Here is a 19,623-nt window from a genome sequence, read left to right as displayed (position 1 = left end):
AGAACATGAGCTGACAGTAAAACTAACGACATATTACAATTATGACAAGATTAGAGTTATAGTGATCACAAAACACAAACCGTTCTCATGAACAACTCGATAGTACACAAGCACAATAGTGCAGCTAACAACATATTACAATTATGACCGGATAAGGGTTATATAGATCATGAAAAGAGGAAACAAACATATATTAGGAGTATAGTATCTTACTTGTCGGACACATTTTGTGAGCTGATGATTGAAGCACACACGGAGGAGATTTAGATGCTCCATACGGTGTGGATATGAACGGGTCTTTATCGTCGCTGAAGTGAGCCACAATATGATCGCAAATGGACAAACAAATGAACATGACACACGAGCAGTGAAGCAAAAGCCAGCATATATTAGGCTAGTTGTCGGCTATTGTCTGTCATGCGTGACTCGTGTGTTTTGAATAATGACGTGCACGAAGCGAGAGCTCTTCTCATCATTAGTAGACACGCCCCTTACCTGCTGATTGGCAAAAAGTTTGTTATTCCACTCGGCCCGAGTCCTTTTTCTAAAACGGTTTTGAAATAAGACTTACCCCACCTTTAATGGTTAAATTAGGCTATGTAACAGTAGCACACTTGTTCGCTTAATTCATACAGTCACAGAGTTTTCTTTGTTGTGCCTTTCTTGTTTTGCAATGTGCATTATGGTAATCAATTATTTTGTGCTAACTAAGAGAGGGAGCTTCATCTCTACTCCACATTCATTTGTTGGTATATGATGATTAGAAATTAGACTGCAAAGCAATGAAAACTGAACTACAGGTAGCCCTAATACACCTTAATGTAGTAATGCTATGTTAATGTTAACATTAACAACTATAAAAATAAAAAATAAAGTATAATTTGCACGGTTTGACGTGATATGATAAGCGATCGTTGGACTTCATCGTTGCGATTTATTGCAATGCTTTTTTCTCCTTAGTTGATCAGAACAAATGTGGATGAGCTACTTAATTGTTCAGATGACATTCTTATGTCAGACATGCTTTCAAAAAGTAGAATCTGTGATTATGAATGACAGTATCCACACCACACATTCTCCACAAAACATTGGATTCATATTCATGCTGTGCCGAGGCACAACTCACGTTAAGTTGATCATTCTGCAAATTACTGCAAATGCAGATTTCGAACAGACATGGCGACAAAGAGGGAAAACTACAGACTGCAGCTTTAACGAATGATAAGAATATGGAAATAATAAATTTAGCATTAATAAGTTGAGCTGTTTATATATGCTGTAAATGTGCCGTTTATTTCAAGTCTTCTGAAGAGACTCAATTAAATCTGATCATCGTTTTATAAAAGAGGCTTTTAAATGTTCAACTTTCCAAATAACTATTAGGCAAATAGTGAGTAATAAGTAGGATAATGTACAGTTAGTCATTAACGAAAAATACACTTTATATTGATCGAATTATTTTGCAATAATGACCGGCTGATTGTATGTTATCCCTTATTTAGTACTTGATCACTTTGACTGGGTTGGACACTGAATAGACATTGTTTGTGTAAATGAAGTGAGGAGGCACGTGTGAATATTCATTACTTTGACATGTTTTTCCAGCCTATGCAGTTCAATAAGTGGAAGTTTTGGACCAGGTACAAAGTTACTGTTTAAAAAGGTTAAAAAGAAATGTGATTTGATGATATAGTATGCTCCGTTTAAAAGTAAGAGTTAAGAACAGTTTCCATCTATAAATGAGGTCTTACCTGCGGTGCTACGTAGTACGGGGTGAACTGTGGGGTCATTAAATCACCTTGGTCGATTTTGGCAAAACCAAAATCACAGAGTTTCACAGGGGCATCCTGAAGAAACAGGACTCCAAATAAAACACTGGAAAATATCCTTACTGATTATTAAAATAACATTTGCAGAGAGATCTTAAAGTTAAAAATCATTTAAGGATTTATTATTGTATATAGATTAGCGGTGTAACACTACATGCATTCTGGAAATTAAAAATGGACTCTAATATAACATGTTATACAAGTTATCTTTATTAATATCTTAATTCTGACCAGCAAAATATACTGTGGCATGATGAATTATTACAGTAGATACCAATAATAATGTGCTATGAATGCTCCATATAAAATCATATGCATTGAAAACATATAATTTTTATTTTTTAATAAGCAGCATTTCTATTCTGACCAAGACCAACCCTGGTGTAACAATTCAGTCACACTTTAATGAAAAAGAAAAAAAAGATGTTATGGAATAAAACATTATTTTGGCTTCACATCTCACCAGGGAATTATCCTTGAAGAGCAGGTTCTCTGGTTTCAGGTCTCGATGTGCAATATTTAATGAATGACAGTGTTGCAATGCAAGGCTTATCTGTAAAAATGACAGAAGTTTCGTCATAAATTATTTAATATAAATATGGGTCATTTAAATTGATGCCAGTGCAAGTTATGATGTTTATAACATTTAATTTCGGCCGGAAAAATGATTGAGCTCATATTTTTTAATGTGCGATTAATTGATTTATTGACTATCACGACAGGCCAAGTCGCAACGTCACAGAAATAGAAACTGTTTCTTAAATAGAGTCATTGCATGTAGGCGTCAAAACTGGTTAGGACAAAAACTATTTAACTAATTTCTACCTTTTATCACGTGTAGTTAGGACACGGTGCAACTGTGCGCTCACAGCAGACGTGAATGAAGTGTTAAGCGCGAGTGTTTTACATGTTGTCAAAGCAAAGACACGAATAGACATTCTGCGGCGCAATTTCGCACGAATGATACGGCTTGAATTGAGCATTTCGGGTGTTTGACGCGTGATTTGCACGAGTTGAAAAATCTGAACTTTGGTGGATATAAGCGCTGTGTTTAACAATCTGAAGCTCTAGTAGTGACAACAATGAGGACAAAATCATATGTGGATACTCGGAGCTGTACAAAACATCATCTGACTTTACAGAAACAGGAATAAAAAGGATCTTGCTTGGAAGAAAGTGAGTGAGGAGGTCGGACACTCTGGTAAGTTGTAAAAAAACGCTCTTTACTCAATTTGAGCTAAACATCAGGTGATTTCAGAGTGATTGGGACACATTTTGCCATTGAGATGACTTGGTGAAGTGTCCCAATCCCCCTTTATTCACCCTATTGAGACTACAAACTAGTTAAAGCCGACAAAATTAGATTATTCGCTGTATTTTAAAACAACTAATGTCAGCCATTTCGCAGAGACGAGCCGCTGGCAGAAGCCCCTCCCATGACACAAACTCTCGTCTGTTGTGAAGTGAATGTCACAAGCGAGTAAACTCAAAATGTTCACGCGTCCAACTACACACGAATAGTGTGATTTATTCGCTTAATTGGCCTCCTAAGGACTATCAGTGCTGTACCTGTTTTGTGACCTGGCTGGCCATCTTCTCTGTAAAGTGCTTGTGCTGGCTGATTCTGTGGAACAACTCACCGCCTTCCATCATTTCCATGACAATCAATAATCTTGCCCTATCAGAAAGAGGTACAGAAAACAGATTATTTATATCTTTAGGTAGTTTTATCATTAGAAATACTGTCTTAAAATGCACATGTTGGACTCCACTACCTTGGACTGGATTCATGAGGAAACTGTACACTGTTGGCATACACCTCCATTATTTTAACAATGTTGGTGTGAGAGGCACACATCATATGAAGCCGAACCTGCAAATAAAATCCCAGCATAGAATTTAAAGACGTTTTGTAAAGTCAACTTCACGGCCTCTGCTGGAGATGCCGGATGCATTAGAACAACACCAGGGTGAGTAAATGATGGCAGTCTTCCTTTTAGGGTGAACTACCCCTTTAAACTCTAACATGAGAAAAAAGAAAAGTTCTTCAAATAAATTAAATCAAATCATGCACAGGGTGCTCACTACCTCATTGCGTGCTTTGGGTCTGTCGATCAAGATCTTTAGGGCAAACCTTTCTTGTGACGATTTCTTCACGCATACCCTGAAAAGAACAGCAATACATCAGTCAATGTCTTAAACCTGTAAACTCTGACATATGAAATAAAAAGTAGTCCAAAAAAATCTTTTATTTTTTTAAAAACGGAATACTTTATTGAACCTTGACAAAACACTTTATTGACAACTAGAAAATAAATAAAAATGTTTGCATTAGTTTTTTTGTTGAGCATCATATTTGAGACAGACATTTAAGGCTCATTTATTGTCTGATATAGAGAGAATATGGAGCTCAAACTTGAGGAGGAAAAAAAAACAGGCCCAAACTGACCAAATAGATGCGATTTGGTGCAGCTGCTGATATTTATATGGCCAAAAAGGAAGCTTAAATTTTGTAATATCATTAATGTAAATCTCACATATGTACTTACTTTACTTACACAAAATGCATATAAATATCAGTCGTCACTATATCTACTAATAATATGTCTAAGTTGATTTGGTCACACTTTAGATTAGGGTCCAATTCTCATTATTGACAATGACCTTTTGTCTCGGTAAGGAAGTTGTTTAGTTTTAGGTATTGGGTAGATTAAGGGATGTAGAATATGCCTTAATATGTGCTTTATAAGTACTAATAAACAGCCAATACCCTAGTAATACGCATGATAATAATAAGCAACTAGTTAATAGAATTGGACCCTAAACTAAAGTGTTACCAATGATATTTAAATGTTTATGTTTTAAAACTACAGAGATTTGATCATAAAACTAACCAATGCAATACAATGTTTAAGAGATTAACAAAAAAACCTTCCTCATAGGCCTAAATGATCATATTTGATACTTCTAAAAAATTATGTATGGATAATCAAGTGAACCTGAGTGGCTTCATCTTGAAACATTACTAACAATATAAAAAGTTCTTATGTTTTCTTCATAAAAATCTGTAAAGATTTCACAGCGAAAGACGTGAACCATGAGCTGAAGGTGGACGTATTTATATTTAGCTAAATGCTTTCTAGTATTTTTGGCACTAGTTAAACCACCGTTTCAGGCTGTTTTCAGCCCTCCAAAGGCATTTTGGCTTAGCTAATTTAGAAAAATGCTGTTTCAGTCGAAAATTACATGAAGTTGTGGAAATTTCAGTGCATCACTACTACATTTAATACACATACAATTTGCAAACTGCCCTCGTTTCATCAACACTATACATTTTCTGTCTGAAAGTAATCGCAATTTAATAGTAGGAGCATAAAATTCATCATAAGCCCTATTTGGATGGTAATTGTTTCTCATGTCAAGTAAGACACTATATTTGAAATGGATTTCTCTTACATTTTATTTCAAAATTATGTCATTTCAAAAATGTGGAAATTAGCATAATTAAGTTAATGCAACCTCTTATTTACAGGAGTTAAACAAAGCTGCTTGAATTATATTTTTAATGTATATAGTACATATTTTAAAATTGTATTGCATAAAATTACTGGCACAATAACATCCCATTGCAAATGTTTGTGCTTTTATTCCTTTCTCCTTTTTGTTCTCAACAGCTCCCTCTCACTGAGGTGGAGTGGTGATGAAAGGCTGTTCTTTTAAATAGCCTACTTATTTTTCCGCATTTCAGTAATAAAAAAGTGTACACCGTTAAAATGCTAGCAAATTACAGTGACGCGCAACAGTTATGGTACGGTGCTCCGCAGCGGTCAAAAAGGATTTAAAAAGTGACTTTTGTAGTGATCATCTTTTGTAAATTCAGATGTGAATTTGGCATTGCAGTTAAATTACCACATGACCTTGGTGTTTGTAAAAAATTAAATTACTAGGTAATTCGGCAGACACTGACATTCTTGATTCAGATGGCAATAAAAATCACCAACTACCCCTGTTAATGTTGAAAATGTGAAAATTACCACAGTCCAAAAAAGGTTATATTTTAATTGAATCATTCATGATGAAATGTTAATGCTAGGTTTGTCTATAGTTATAATGAATTATAAATAAACATGTCAATATCAGTCTTGACCCATTTTAAGATGCTGAAGCAGAGGACCTCTGAACATGTTGAACAGATTAATCCAAAGTTCCCCCACTTTCGTAGTTGATTTTGTTCCAGTGCTCAAGAAACTGAGATGAGTTTCTATAGTGGGAACGAGGCTAATAACTACATCTGCTAGTGGAGGTTTATGGTGTTTACACATACAACTATTCTCCTGTTATTTTACACAAATATGACCTTGCAAACTGGACATAAGCACAAACCTCACAGGACCACTGATCCCAGCTCCCAGCTTCTGTGTCCAATTGATGTTATACTCTTCCAGGATGGATGTTTCCTTTAACAAGAACACAGAGATAATTTGGGAACAGCTCATTCAATTAACTCTATCAACATTATTTAAACAGTACATATATTATTATATTTGATGCATAACTTATAATTGATTATATTGCCTCAAGTAGTAGTTGCTTTGAAACGGTTGGTTTCTGCACTGTGCGTCTGGACCAATCAGACACACAATTATTCATTATTCTTAATGAATAATCGAACAGACGCTTTAAGACTGTAAAAAGCAAAGGCTCAAGCAGGCGCCGAGATGTCTGCTCTTCCACTGACCATTATCAGATTTTATTCCTCCTGGTTGACACTAGTCCATCAACTAGTGGACCTCAGAGACATTCCAGGTAAGGGAATGTGTCCACATGCAAAAGCACAGGCCAAAAGACACAATGCCCATAAAAAATGACTTCTTCCCATTAATTCACAGGCAAACCTTCTACGAATGAACATGCATCTCTCCAGGACATTGCGTGTATGATTATTACTGTCTTGTATAGTGTCTTTTGTATTGTACACTGTTTTATGCATGCTTTATGATAAAGCCACTAGTTAATGATGTAGACTCGTATATACTATGCTTTAGAGCTGCACGATTCCAGATAAATTGAGAATCACGATTTTTCTGTGTAAAATGGAGATTGCGATTCTTCTAACTAAATAGAGCTAGAGGATCTGACAAAATATTTATTGCTTTCTATTTAAAATGTATATTAATTTGAATGAAATAATATATAAATTATTTTAAGGGAGCCAATGTTTCATTCATCATTATTGGATAAATCAGCGTTTGTGAATCTTTTTCAATGAATGATTCAATGAAAAACACTCATTTATTTTTATTTAGTTTAATACACAGTGCCAAAACACTTTCAAAAGATAAAACTGTAAACTTCTGTCCCAGTCCGATTTTATCACGTTATTTAAATGTGTGTAAAACAAATAACGATAATGTGCGGTTGAAAAGATTGTTTGTTTGTGAAGTTGCATCATTCTGTACATTTTACATGACAGCTGCTCTCCCCAGATCAGTGACAGCTTTAGATTAGAAAGTTGCAGTGTGAAGATTGTACTTTCAAAGGTTAACCAAAGTCCCTAAAGTCTTTAGTGAAAACAGTTTCATATCGCAAGCATCAGCGAAGCACGAGCATCACGTGTTTTGTCGATGCCCATATCAATGAATGAAAGCGTTCACATTGGAAGAGTGACGACCGGCCCTTTCATTCATTAAAGCTGCGGTCCGTAAATTCTCCCTTTTTGTCGCCATCTCTGTTTGAAACGTGTAATTGTAGTTATTTGTGGAATTATCATCTTTGCATGGGTTGTGCATCTTCACAGCTCCTCAGTGCGGATGAATCTAATGTTTTGAGGTGTGTGTGTGGCTGTCAGTCACCACTCCGGTGTAGTGTTGCACGATATACCGGTACTAGAAAAGTATTGCGATACCCTGCTATTACAAACGGTACGATATGGACAGCTTTCGTCAATGTGTGACAGCAGGCGTCAGGACGCGTGTGCAGAGCTCTGGTTCTACCGTTCACTAAACATTGTAAAAGAGTTAAATATATATATGCGCAGCACATAATAAAGAAAGCAACAGAAATATGCGCACATGAGAAGAAAAAGCATGAGATGTGCTCGCGGTGCCGGACTCTGACCTGAAGCGCACACGCCTCCCAGACAACAAACATGCAATCGCCTTTCAGTTCTTTCGCGGATTATTATTTGGGTTTGAATGGTCCACAATATTTAAAAATGCACGGTCTGGCGAGTATTCAGGTAAACACAGTCGGATATGTCTTTAGTGAACATGTAGCCTACAGCTGGGGTAATTAGATCAGTGCAGGTCTCAAGCCAGAGCTAATATTCTGTGTGATAAATGTTAATCAAACACCAATGAAAAATTGGAAACCACCACATGCTTGGCTAAATAACTAAAATATATTTATTAAGAATCAGTGTAGAGTTAAATTATAGAGTGAAGACTACGCAAGCAGTTTTATATTTGATTATTTAATTTCTTTTTTTCTGTTAGCACTGTTTTTGTCATATTGTTTGTCATTTTCATTTTTTGCTTATTTTTAAAAAATAAATACAATTTAAAATCTATACTATAATTATAAGATTACATTTAAAAAATATTAAATAACTTGTATCATAAAATAAGATTTTGGTCATCCTAACCTGTTAGGTTAGTGAATGATAACATGATTGATAATGTGATCTCTGTAAGGATGTTCACACTGGCATGTAGTTATTATAGCAATAAGAGGGAATGGTCAAAAACCAGGGCAGGAACATGCTGGACAAGTTAAAAAAAATGTAGTTAAAAAAATAAATAAAACAATGAATAATAAGTTATGCTGTCATATTATTTATATTATCTGTTTTTTGTTTTTTTTAACCATGGTATCGATTTAGTATGGGTATCGAGGTATTTTAGTTTGGTATCGTATCAAAGTCAAAATTTTGGTATCGTGACAACACTATCACCGGTGTGGATAATACTGTACTTCAGAATCACAGATTCTACATCTTGGAAGTAACACCAAAATAAGAGTTTCACCGGAAAAAGTAATCTGAATAAGTAAGTAACATGCCTGCCACTTTTGTTCTGACCATTAACAATAAATTGCCCTACCGGTCTAACGATCACTTAGCTCATATCACATCAAACAAATTATTAAAGGGTTAGTTCACCCAAAAATGAAAATTATTTCATTTATTACTCACCCTCATGTCATTGGACACCCGGTGGGATGGGTGTCCAACGACATGACGGTGAGTAATTAATTAAATAAATTGTCATTTTTGGGTGAACTAACCCTTTAAGCATGTATTAGCCTTACCAGGAGATTTTAATTTCTGTACAGTCTAATCTTTTGCTTTGGTCTACGGGTGAATCTCCAGTTGCGCTGATGATTGTCGTTTGGTCCTTTCTGGATTATAATCTGCCATCAAAATGTTTAATTATTTCAACAGCTGTAAGAAAAGGCTATAAATGATCCGCCACCTGCAGCATCCTCACGTGATACCTCACGTGATCCTCATCCTACTAGCCAGACTTTCTTTATTACAGACGTGACGTAATGATGCAAAGACATTGAATTTCCCATGGAAACCCACCAGTACCACTCAAATTATAATACATTATTACAAGTTTACCATTATGAATCAGGCTAAGGTAAGGAGATTTGAACACTTGCTGGTTATGCATTTATGATTTTGGATTTTTTACCAAAAAAAAAAAAGTTATGGACTGCAGCCTTTAAGTATTAGGTCACTTTAAAACGAAATTTTCCCTAATATTTTACTCACCCCACATCTTATCCAGTGTTCATGTGTTTCTTTCTTCAGTCGAAGAAGATTTTTCTCCACATTATAGACTTCAATGGCAACCAATGCAGTTTCAAAGGAAGGGCTTCAGCAGCTCTGAATAGGGTCTTATCTAGCCAAACCATCAGTCATTTCCCCAAAGCTATATTTTAACTTAAAATGCTCATCTTCCACTACTCTGCGACGGCCACAGATTGCGTAATCCCATCGGAAAGTTCACTCTAGACGTAGGCGGAAGTACCGCCCCAAGTGAACTTGGAAAGACTAATACAAACTCCCTTTACAAAAAAAACATCTCCAATTTCAAAATCAACCGACATCGTCGTTTTAATTTTTTTGCTAAAGGATGTTTGTAAAGTCTTCGCACGAACGCTTTGAAAACACAGGGGTGGTACGGTACGCCTGCTTACGTCTAGCGTGACCTTTCTGATGTGATTATATGTCGCAGAGTAGCGCAAGATGAGCAATTTTGGCTGAAAACTATAATTTTTTTGTTTTTTTAAATGACAGATGGTTTCGCTAGATAAAACTCTATTCCTCGTCTGGGATCATGCAGAGCTTCTGAGCCCTTTCTTTGAAACTGCATTGATTTGGACCTTCAACACGTTTGTTGCCACTAAAGTTCATTATATGGAAAAAAATCCTGGAATGTTTTCCTCAAAAAAACTTAATTGGATGAGATTAGGGCTGCACGATATTGGAAAAAAATTACATTGCGATATTTTTTCCCCCAACGATATATATTGCGATATTGAGAGCCATCAATCCAGGCTAAAGTCAATAATTACCATTCCATGATATTAATAATTTCACTAATAAGCAAGCTTCATTACAAGTGACAAAAATAAACGTTAGAAAGTATGTGCAAACATGAAACTAAACCTCCAGTAGGTGGCAGCAGGTGACCGTCTTAATGAGTGAGTCACTGAGTCGTTCATTCAAACGATTCGATTCAGTAACACTTGTTGCTTTGAGTGAGACACGTTACGGGTCTGCTGTGAACGATTTTCTGCTGAAATAGAACAAAAACACTTAATATTGCATCTAAAATGTAAGTGACTTTAAGTTTATGTTAATTAGTTGTTTATGGAACTGTTATGTGAAATCAGTGTCATTTTCAGTCGTGATGGTCTTCAGGAAAACGCTCAAGTGTTGTAATTTCTCCTCGAAAGGCTGCACGAGCGTCAACAGCGCGACCTTATTATCGTCAGTTCATTATTATCCACTATCGATCGCCACTTACACTAATGCACACTCTTGCATTTTGGTGATTCGCTAGTTATTTTTTGTTTTAATCAGGCTCTTGTCCGTCAGGCAAGTAAAATTCTCTCTCACTTGTCCCTTCAAAAAATCCCCTTGTCCCGGACAAGCGTTAATGTCGAGCCCTGCTTTGTATTCGTCGTAAAGAGCTTTGTGGTGCTGTTTAAAGTTAAGTGATCAGACAAATTGGTGGTGTTTTCTTGTTTTGTGGCCACAACTTTCTGACACTCCATGCAATTACCTCTTTTTGGTCAACATCCTCCTTTTTGTAGCCGAAATAGTCCCAAAAAAGATGATTTCTGGTCCGAAACCTTTTTTTGTTGTTGTGGCGGATCTTCTTCGTCGCGCATTTTAGCAGTGAATGTTTGGCCGTGAGCGGTGAGCAGCGGCACAGCGAACCAATCAGTGTGCAGATACGTGGAACGTGCATGTCACTCCAGCAACAAACTCGTGTTTACTGTGTGCTTCCGTTCTTTTAATACACTATGGGCTAATACCCTTCGCATCGCATGTGCCGGCGATGTGACTATCGCTCGCGCACATCGCGATGTCGATGTTAAAACAGAATATCGTTCAGCCCTAGATGAGATGGTAAGATGAGTTGAGTAAATTATCAGGAAATGTTCATTTTTAAGTGAACAAATCCTTTAACACAAGCAGCGACAAAGCCCACGCTGTTCACGCTCTTCTGATCCATGCGATGTGTAACGCGTTGCGTGCCCAATTCAGTTCATTTCTATAGAAGTTGAGTAAGTGGACAGGCATGCATGGGGGTTCGAATCGAGATCTTTTAACGATTAATCGTACAGCTCTACTATGCCTTCTCCCAAAATAACCCTAATTTAAATGCCCTACACTTTGGTGTCCATCACCTCCTCATAACAAGCATTGTACTCTTGTTATATTAATTCAGAGTATGAAGGGACACAAACTGCCAGCCAAGTCTAATATGCAAAACACCATGCTCAAAGACAAAGGGTCCTAAACTTTCCCTCTGAAAGTTTAAGTTACCATTGGCTCACTGACCCCCAGGAGGAGCGACCTCCACAGACGTTAAAGGCCACTGTCCCAGTGACCCTTCTCTTCTTCCTTCTTCTCCTGGCTGCTGTTTGTGTGAAAAGACTGGAGACATCCAGTCCAACCATGGGACCTTTCCCCCGGTGCGGGGCCATTGAAACTCAGACCATAACACAGTCAAACTAACACCGCAAGTTCATCATCATTTCTTCATTCAACCCAGGAGTTTTGGCCGCATTGTGACAGGACACATACATGCACAATAGGCAAGTCCAGAGGAGGGCTTTGGGGGCTCGAGTCCCTGTCCTTTTTGAAAATTAATCAAAAGTGCCCCTCTTAAAGATGCCATAAACTGGGTTTTTTATACTGTTGTCTGAGGTCAACTAATGACATTTGTGTGTTTTTTACATTCAAAAACATCATAACTAATAAGTAATAGGCTATTTTCTACACTGGTTTTGAGGCTCTCTCCTGAACGCTGGGTTTTGATGGGCGTGCCGCACTGGAGACTTGGAAGTAAACGCCCACGGCTAGGATTGGATACGATTTGCATATTTAATGAGCTTCAACTCCCTTGTCAGTTCACGGGAGAGATTGTTTTGAAAGAGGCAACCGGTGGATATAAGAGTGAACCTCTTCAAATATCAAGTCAAGAGACTGAACAACGCAGATCAAGAAATGAATGTTATTTCACTATTTAAGATTCACCGGCCTGCCGACGGGCTTGCGTTTTGGTAGTCCGTCTGGAAAACACATAGCCCTGGGATGTTGGACTTTGCAAGCCCTGCCCCATACACGTCCGATCTGATCCCGAATCGCAATTAACCAACAAATGAAGGATTCCCCAGCCTTTGAAAGCATGCTAAGGTATGTTCAGTTAGACATGCCGCATATAAATAACATGTTTTACTCACATAAGTGTGCTGCACCATTTCTGTCGGATCCAATATAGAAGGCACAGCATTGTGTTTTAATCTCAATATGTCTGCAAATCCAGTGTCGACCTGTGTCTGATTTACAAACGATTATCTTGCTATCTTCGGTGTGTTTAATGCTCGTTTAGATGCACGAGTCGGTCAGCAGAGCTACAGAAGCAGGCGTACACATTTATCTGTAGAGGCGGCGTTTCCTCCTTCTAATTAGGAGTGTCCCCGACTAAGGATTTACACATTCGAATCAGAATTTTCGAATCTCTCTATGGTCGACCGATAGTCGAATCATCTATGTGTGTGTAAACCATAGACCGGAAAAAAATAAATGGTGTAAACGGGTTGGGAAGGGCAGGACACTAGTCAGCAGAAGGCTAAGACTATTTTTATTTTACTTTACACACGACACACAGCCACCACTTTTAATAAAGTGATCAAAACTAAGCTAACGTTACACTACACATTCGTAAATTAACCGTTCTCTCATAACATTTAAAAGCCGCGATCGAAACAGAACATCACACAATTATATGAAAGAACATTTTGATAAATAAACCTAAAAACAATACCTGCCTAGTGAGGAAAAGAACACTGTGCGTTTATATGCATGCTCTTAAGATGATTGTACCTAAAGGGGGGTCGCACACCGGACTGAAGCTCAGCGCCGTGTCTCAGGGATCTCACACAAGGCAGAAGTGAACATACGCGCAAGCTCAATTTTGAATCGACTTCTGACAGAAGAGCTGCACGATGAGCGTATCTTGTAGCACAGGGTGAAATCAGTATGTACTTTCACGATTTGAGGGAAATACACATTTAATCGCGGCTGGCAGGCGTCGAATGCCGCCGTCGGTGTATGTGTTCAAATTTTAAAGGCGCGGCGCACCCGTTGCGAAGCTCCGTGCCCTTATAAAGATGTGTCGCGCGAGTCCCACTACACGTCTTTATAACACTAATATTGAGCACCCCCATATTGCCAAAATGGTATGATCCTCGTTTCATAACACCCGCGAAGATTCGACCATGAGATCAGTGGTCGAATCCGGTCCTACATATCGATGCATCGAATCTTCGACTATTAGGGGTCATCCCTACTTCTAATACGTCATTGTTTTGACCTCCGTTCATCTTCAGAACACAGTTTAAGATATTTTATATTTAGTCTGAGAGCTTTTCTGTTCCTTCAATGCAAGTGTATGCACACTATACTGTCCATGTCCAGAAAGGGAATAAAAACATCATCACAGTAGTCCATATGAGACATCAGTGGGTTAATTAGAATCTCTTGAAGCATCGAAAATACATTTTGGTCCAAAAATAACAAAAACTTCAACTTTTTTCAGCATTGTCTTCTCTTCCGTGTTCCTCCAAAAAGATTCAAACGATTAATGATCAATGATTTGGTTCGCGTCAAATTGCCAAACTGCTGAAATCACGTGACATTGGCGACCTGAATATGATAATTTCGTTTCGTTTTCGTTTTTTTCGAACTAGAGCTTAGATCGGTTCAAAAAAATCAAGACCGACCCTACCCAAGCCAATGCACCCGAGAGACCGGCCCTGCCCGACACATTAACTGCAATTATGAGCCCCATTTAAACCCGACCATTTTTGAATACGTGGAGTTCTGTCGAGAACGAAACCCAATGACTAATGAGCGGAGCGGAGCCGGTGTGACTCAGCTCAATAATCCGCAGGCGCACTCATGAACCCAGCGGTAAAATTGTGTTTGTTCAAATCCAGCTCAGACATGACATAAATCTGTAGCTTACTATACTTGTTGTAGCCATTAAACAATGTTTTTAATTTATGTTTAAATATAACAGCCTAATATAATTTTTTTATTTCATCTAATTATGGTAGGCTATAAGTGCAAAGATGCGAGTGGGTCAGAAATGATTTTGGTGGTAATATTTAGTTTAATATTAAGTTTTCTTTCGTTTTGTACAAATTGTCTCTTAATTTAAATAACGGTTTCTTCGGCCAATTGCATGTATTTAATTAATAAGAAGCAATTAAGTAGCCTAGACTATGAGGTCACGGAAGCGATCGCTTTCAATGCTCATGAACTGGAGCACGTCTCAAATAAACTGAAACTCAGCAGGCTTGCCTCACAGACATGAGGAATATGTAGCCTAATGTGTAGAAACGAAAAGATTTAAATAAGCATAGTGCAGTGTTCAGAACTCACACGATAAACAACCAGCGCTATTAGGGGTGTCCATGGTTAACCGATTGACCGATTAACCGTTAAAAATTGCGTAACCGAGTGAAACATTTTGCTCGGTTAAGTGGCGTCAATGACGTGCTTTGAATTTAGTTGTAATATATGTTTGCACCCCTAGAGACCGCTACAGCGCTCGCAGACATTTGTAATATCCACAAGAAGAAGTCATGACCAGCTTTCTAAGTGGGCAAAGAAAGCGTGGGAGCACTTTAAAATTGAGAGTGACGGGGCAAAATGCAAGTATTGCAATGCAGTGCTTACCGCATTTTTCAGGCTATAAGTTTCTCCGGAGTATGAGTCGCATCAGTCAAAATATGTGTCATGAAGAGGAAAATAACATAAGTCGCACTGGACTAAAAGTCGCATTAGGGCAGAAGCAGAGCGCGAGCCGCGCGCGCTGTGCATAACGGAGCAGAAGAAAGAAAGTTTGAAGTGAGAAACTTGTGAATGACTAGAGAAAAGCAGACGTTACTTTAACTGTAATGAAGAAAACAAAAAAGCTGATCGCGGACTGAAAGCAAGATGGCCAGAGCTGAAGGGACGAGTCCACAGATGCTTGAACTCTCTGCCGGGAGAGGCTCAGCCGTGCGAGTCAAACGCTGTGTGAATCATTCTCCGCTATATATTTTACTAATGCCCTAATCATGCAGGCGCCCTTCCGGCCACTTGCATTGCTCGTGAACTGGAGCGCATCTCATCCTAATTTAACGAAACTCAGCGTACGCCTCGCAGACATGAAATAGATCTTAAGAAACTTGAAATGTCTTTTAACAATTTAAAACGAAAAGAAATAGGCTACTCTCTGATTATGTAGTCCATGATGTGCATTTTTCTCTATAGGCGCGTTCACTATACGGAGATGGTGGTCGTCAAATTAATAAGCTAAAAATAACCCTGACGCACACTATGGTTAACCGAGTATTAACCGCTAAGGGCCTCGGTTAACGGTTAATGAAAAACTTGAAAACGTGCAGCCCTAAGCGCTATACAGATGATCACGGCGATGGGCATGAGCGGGATGGTAAAGTTTAAGGGATTTTTTTTTAACCTCATACTGAATATGATCGGGTGAAAGCACATTTTAAACAGGCAGCACTTATTCACACACGAACTAATCGTTCTCTCTAAAGCATTCAAAAACATCTTGTAGTGCTTACCTGCATACAGTTATCAGTAGCTATACAGTTATTATATTCTATTATATGATTTTGAATGAGCAGACATCTGTATTGCTCCGTAGATAAAATAACTGATGAAAACGTTCATCTTTCCAAACATATAAACAAATTTGCACTGCAAAAAGCATCAATGATATATAACTTTTGAAAAAGCCAGTTTGGCATAGTGGGGGGGAAATGCACACATATGTTCCAATAAACCACGTTGAAACTAGGCTCTTAATCTCCTATTGTTTATTTTTTATAATTTTGTTCAGTTAATGCAGGCTATAAAATGAACTTTATAGTGATATTTCAGAGCTTACTAAAATACTTTAGAAGTTATTAGCCACAAATTTCCTCGGAGCGAAGACGGAGCGGTGTTTCTGATATCAGTGAGCGAGGCGAGGAGAGGGAGATGGTGAACCCGGAGCGGAGCTGGAGCGGAGGGATTCTTGAATGCTTAAAAAGAGCGTGGAGGGGAAATTGCCGCCGCTCCACTCCGCTCACATAGGCTACTCTGGTGTGTTGACTCGCAAGACTCGCAGCGGGGCGGGGGCAGGGGGCGTGGCATCACGATGGTGATGGTGTTTCTCCATCGTGATGTCGCACAGCGTCCCATCACCGTCCATCGGCACAACCCTACTACTTTGTAATCAAAATCTTTTCTAATCTTGACAAAACACATATCGTCGGAAAGGTCTGAGTCTCAAGGTTCCATATTTAATGACTGTTTAGTGATGCTGCACCAAAAAATCTCATGGAAACTTCAATTTTTGTGATATCAACTTCAAATTTGGAACACAACTTGGTAAAACATATGACTTTGAATTTATAGTAATGTAGTAATTTAATAGTTTTTTTGTAAAATATACATTTTATATAAAATAGAATACTTAGTACAGTATTTTTCACTTACAGTAAATTTAAGCTTCCATAACTTTCATACTTTCATTCAGCAATAATCTGCCAAGTGTCTTCTTTAAAACAAGACCAAACTTAAGGTCTATATTCCAAAGCATTCTTGAATTACAGCCTTAAAAAAGTGTGTGTGTGTGAGACAGTTAAGGGGTTTGAATCCAGTTTACACTGAGCGCAAAGTATAATATTTAAGTTATGCCTTTTTATAGGGAAAAAAAATTATATCTTGCTCTTTAATTTCATTTAAACGGTTATCCCTGGTTCAATGTTTGGTTTGTTCATGTTACTGCCTTTTTGTGTACTATTATATTTTTGTAGTTAAATTGTTTTGAATTGTAACTGTATTTGCTTTTATGCATGTTCAATAAAATAAAACCATTTAACTCAAACGCAAATAGCGCCATCACGCGTCTCACCGATGCACTGCAGTGAAAATGACCTCAAATGACATCCAAAATACTGTAATCTGCAAAACTAGAACAGTGGTCGATTGTTTTGTTCATTTAATGTTTTCCTTAGTGGACTCTTTCAGATAATATACAGATATATTAACACAAATTGATCAATCTTTAGATTTAACCATTTTGGTTAGTACCCGTGTGACATGCAACACAATGTACAGAGACAGCAGTTCATTAATGTAAAGACTACAGAAATGTAAAGGCTGAAGTGTTGACTTTGGTTGGTTGATTAATGAGCCAGCTTACCTTAATGAACCGGTCCACGCCGGTGTCCTCGGACATGATGCTAGTCGTGATCTCCTCTTTCTGGCTTCAACGGGCTCGTACAGGTGCGATCTTACCCAAATATTGACGTTGAATGAAGTTCACTAAGCGCTAAGATGCCGTCTCGTGTACAATTCCCATGCTGTCCGATGAACTTTCTTTGTCGGCATTAAAATCTAAGACACTATCAAACTCCACAAGACAGACGGAAAGGCTATGCGTGTTCGGCTAACATCTTACACATTCACAGTAGCGCTGACTAGCCAACGTAGAAGCAACAACCAGTATTAGCTACACTGTTGTTGACAACTTGGCAACTAAACTGATGAAGAACAAAAAAAGAGTTAACTTAATGCCTATTAGAAGCAGCTAGCTATGTAGCTTGCGTTCACAGCAGATGCTAATTCTCGCGCTCATCGCGTTACGTGCGCGTGGTGCTCTCTCTGCTATCGTCTCCGGCCTGTCCAGAGTTCAGCGCTTAACAGTGTTTTGAGAAGCACCATGGAGACCAAATACTATCTTAGTGTTGTTTGCTATGGTCCTAGTGTTACCTTTGATCCAAAGCTGAGGAGTATTTTTCTTCTTTGTTACACGCCACATTCTGCAAACGGTGATCCAGGCGCTTTCCGCCACCTAAAGGAGAGGAGCGCGTAAACGGCGTAACTGACCGTTTTTTACAGACGGCGCGTTTTAACGGTCATCAGCATCGTAAATTCGGCGTTTTTTTTAGATTTTCATCTTTTTTTAATCCATGTACATTCATAATTATATACTTTGAATTATATTGCCTTTGCATCCAATTACAAAAAACAAATGATGTGATATCAAAATGGCTTTTAGTATAAATATGTTGGCCTTACTGTTATTCAAAAATTACACTCTGCACATTACTGTGTTCCAGCCTTAAGACTTAAGAATGATGGCATCCCTCGACTTCAACTTCACATCAGATTTTCTGTCCAATCAAATGCTCTCTAGAATCTGAAGCCCCACCCCCCTACACTATAAATAGACTGAAACTGCAGCTAAAATCGTCACTTACTCATAAATTTACTACATAGTGCATGGCATATAGTGCACTATATAGGGAACGATTCAGACAGTGTAAATATGCTTTTCATTGTGACGAATGAAGTCTGGTTTCCGATCCAGATTCACGACAGCACAGAGCGGATGTTTTGCAAAATATACACAATTGCTTCTTTCCGTATGCCACTATGGAAATATAATATATATATATATATATATATATATATATATATATATATATATATATATATATATATATATATATATAAGAATATATATATATATATTAGGGCTGTAACGATATGCGATATGAAATCGAAATCGCAATACGCAGGTCCACGAACCTGTATCGCGATCTGAGAAGGCAGAATCGCGACACACCCCTTCCAACTCCCAGAATTATCCTTCCTGTCCAGGTCCAACTTTTAAGTCAGCAGTATGGCAACATTTCAGCCACCCGGTGGAGAACAAGGATGGCAATCGTGTAGTTGACAAGACCCACACAATTTGTCGTAAGTGTTTCAAGAAGCTTCCCCAACCGGCTGGCAACGTGGTGTGAGCGTGGCGTTTCTGTTGCGTGTCATCCGCGGGGCGGCTGCGTGGCGTTTTCTCTTTCTTTGCACACCAGAAGGGTGTCTGACGCGGCGCTTCTGTTGGTATTGATGTACAGGAGGCCCTATACTTCATGTTAAATATATATTGCCTATTGGTATCGCAAAGAAAACGTTGGCAGT

General features: G+C 38.2%; 1 protein-coding gene across 1 annotated transcript in view; it reads right to left on the bottom strand.

The window, feature by feature from the left end:
* mapkapk5 (MAPK activated protein kinase 5) overlaps nt 1–18,509 on the bottom strand; it is a 39,751-nt gene extending 21,242 nt beyond the window's left edge. Inside the window, exons 1-7 of the mRNA XM_067437599.1 lie at nt 17,843–18,509; nt 6,213–6,286; nt 3,918–3,993; nt 3,605–3,702; nt 3,399–3,507; nt 2,293–2,382; nt 1,752–1,847 (exon numbers count right to left, since the gene is read on the bottom strand). Coding sequence (XP_067293700.1) covers nt 1,752–1,847; nt 2,293–2,382; nt 3,399–3,507; nt 3,605–3,702; nt 3,918–3,993; nt 6,213–6,286; nt 17,843–17,878 — 579 coding nt within the window. The 5' untranslated portion in view covers nt 17,879–18,509. The remainder of the gene's footprint in view (nt 1–1,751; nt 1,848–2,292; nt 2,383–3,398; nt 3,508–3,604; nt 3,703–3,917; nt 3,994–6,212; nt 6,287–17,842) is intronic.
* Nucleotides 18,510–19,623: the final 1,114 nt, after the last annotated feature.

The sequence above is a fragment of the Pseudorasbora parva genome, chromosome 3 (assembly GCF_024679245.1).
Source record: "Pseudorasbora parva isolate DD20220531a chromosome 3, ASM2467924v1, whole genome shotgun sequence".
NCBI classification, from domain to species: domain Eukaryota; kingdom Metazoa; phylum Chordata; class Actinopteri; order Cypriniformes; family Gobionidae; genus Pseudorasbora; species Pseudorasbora parva.
The sequence above is the reverse complement of the archived record's forward strand: the minus strand, read 5'-3'. Positions and strand labels throughout refer to the sequence as shown.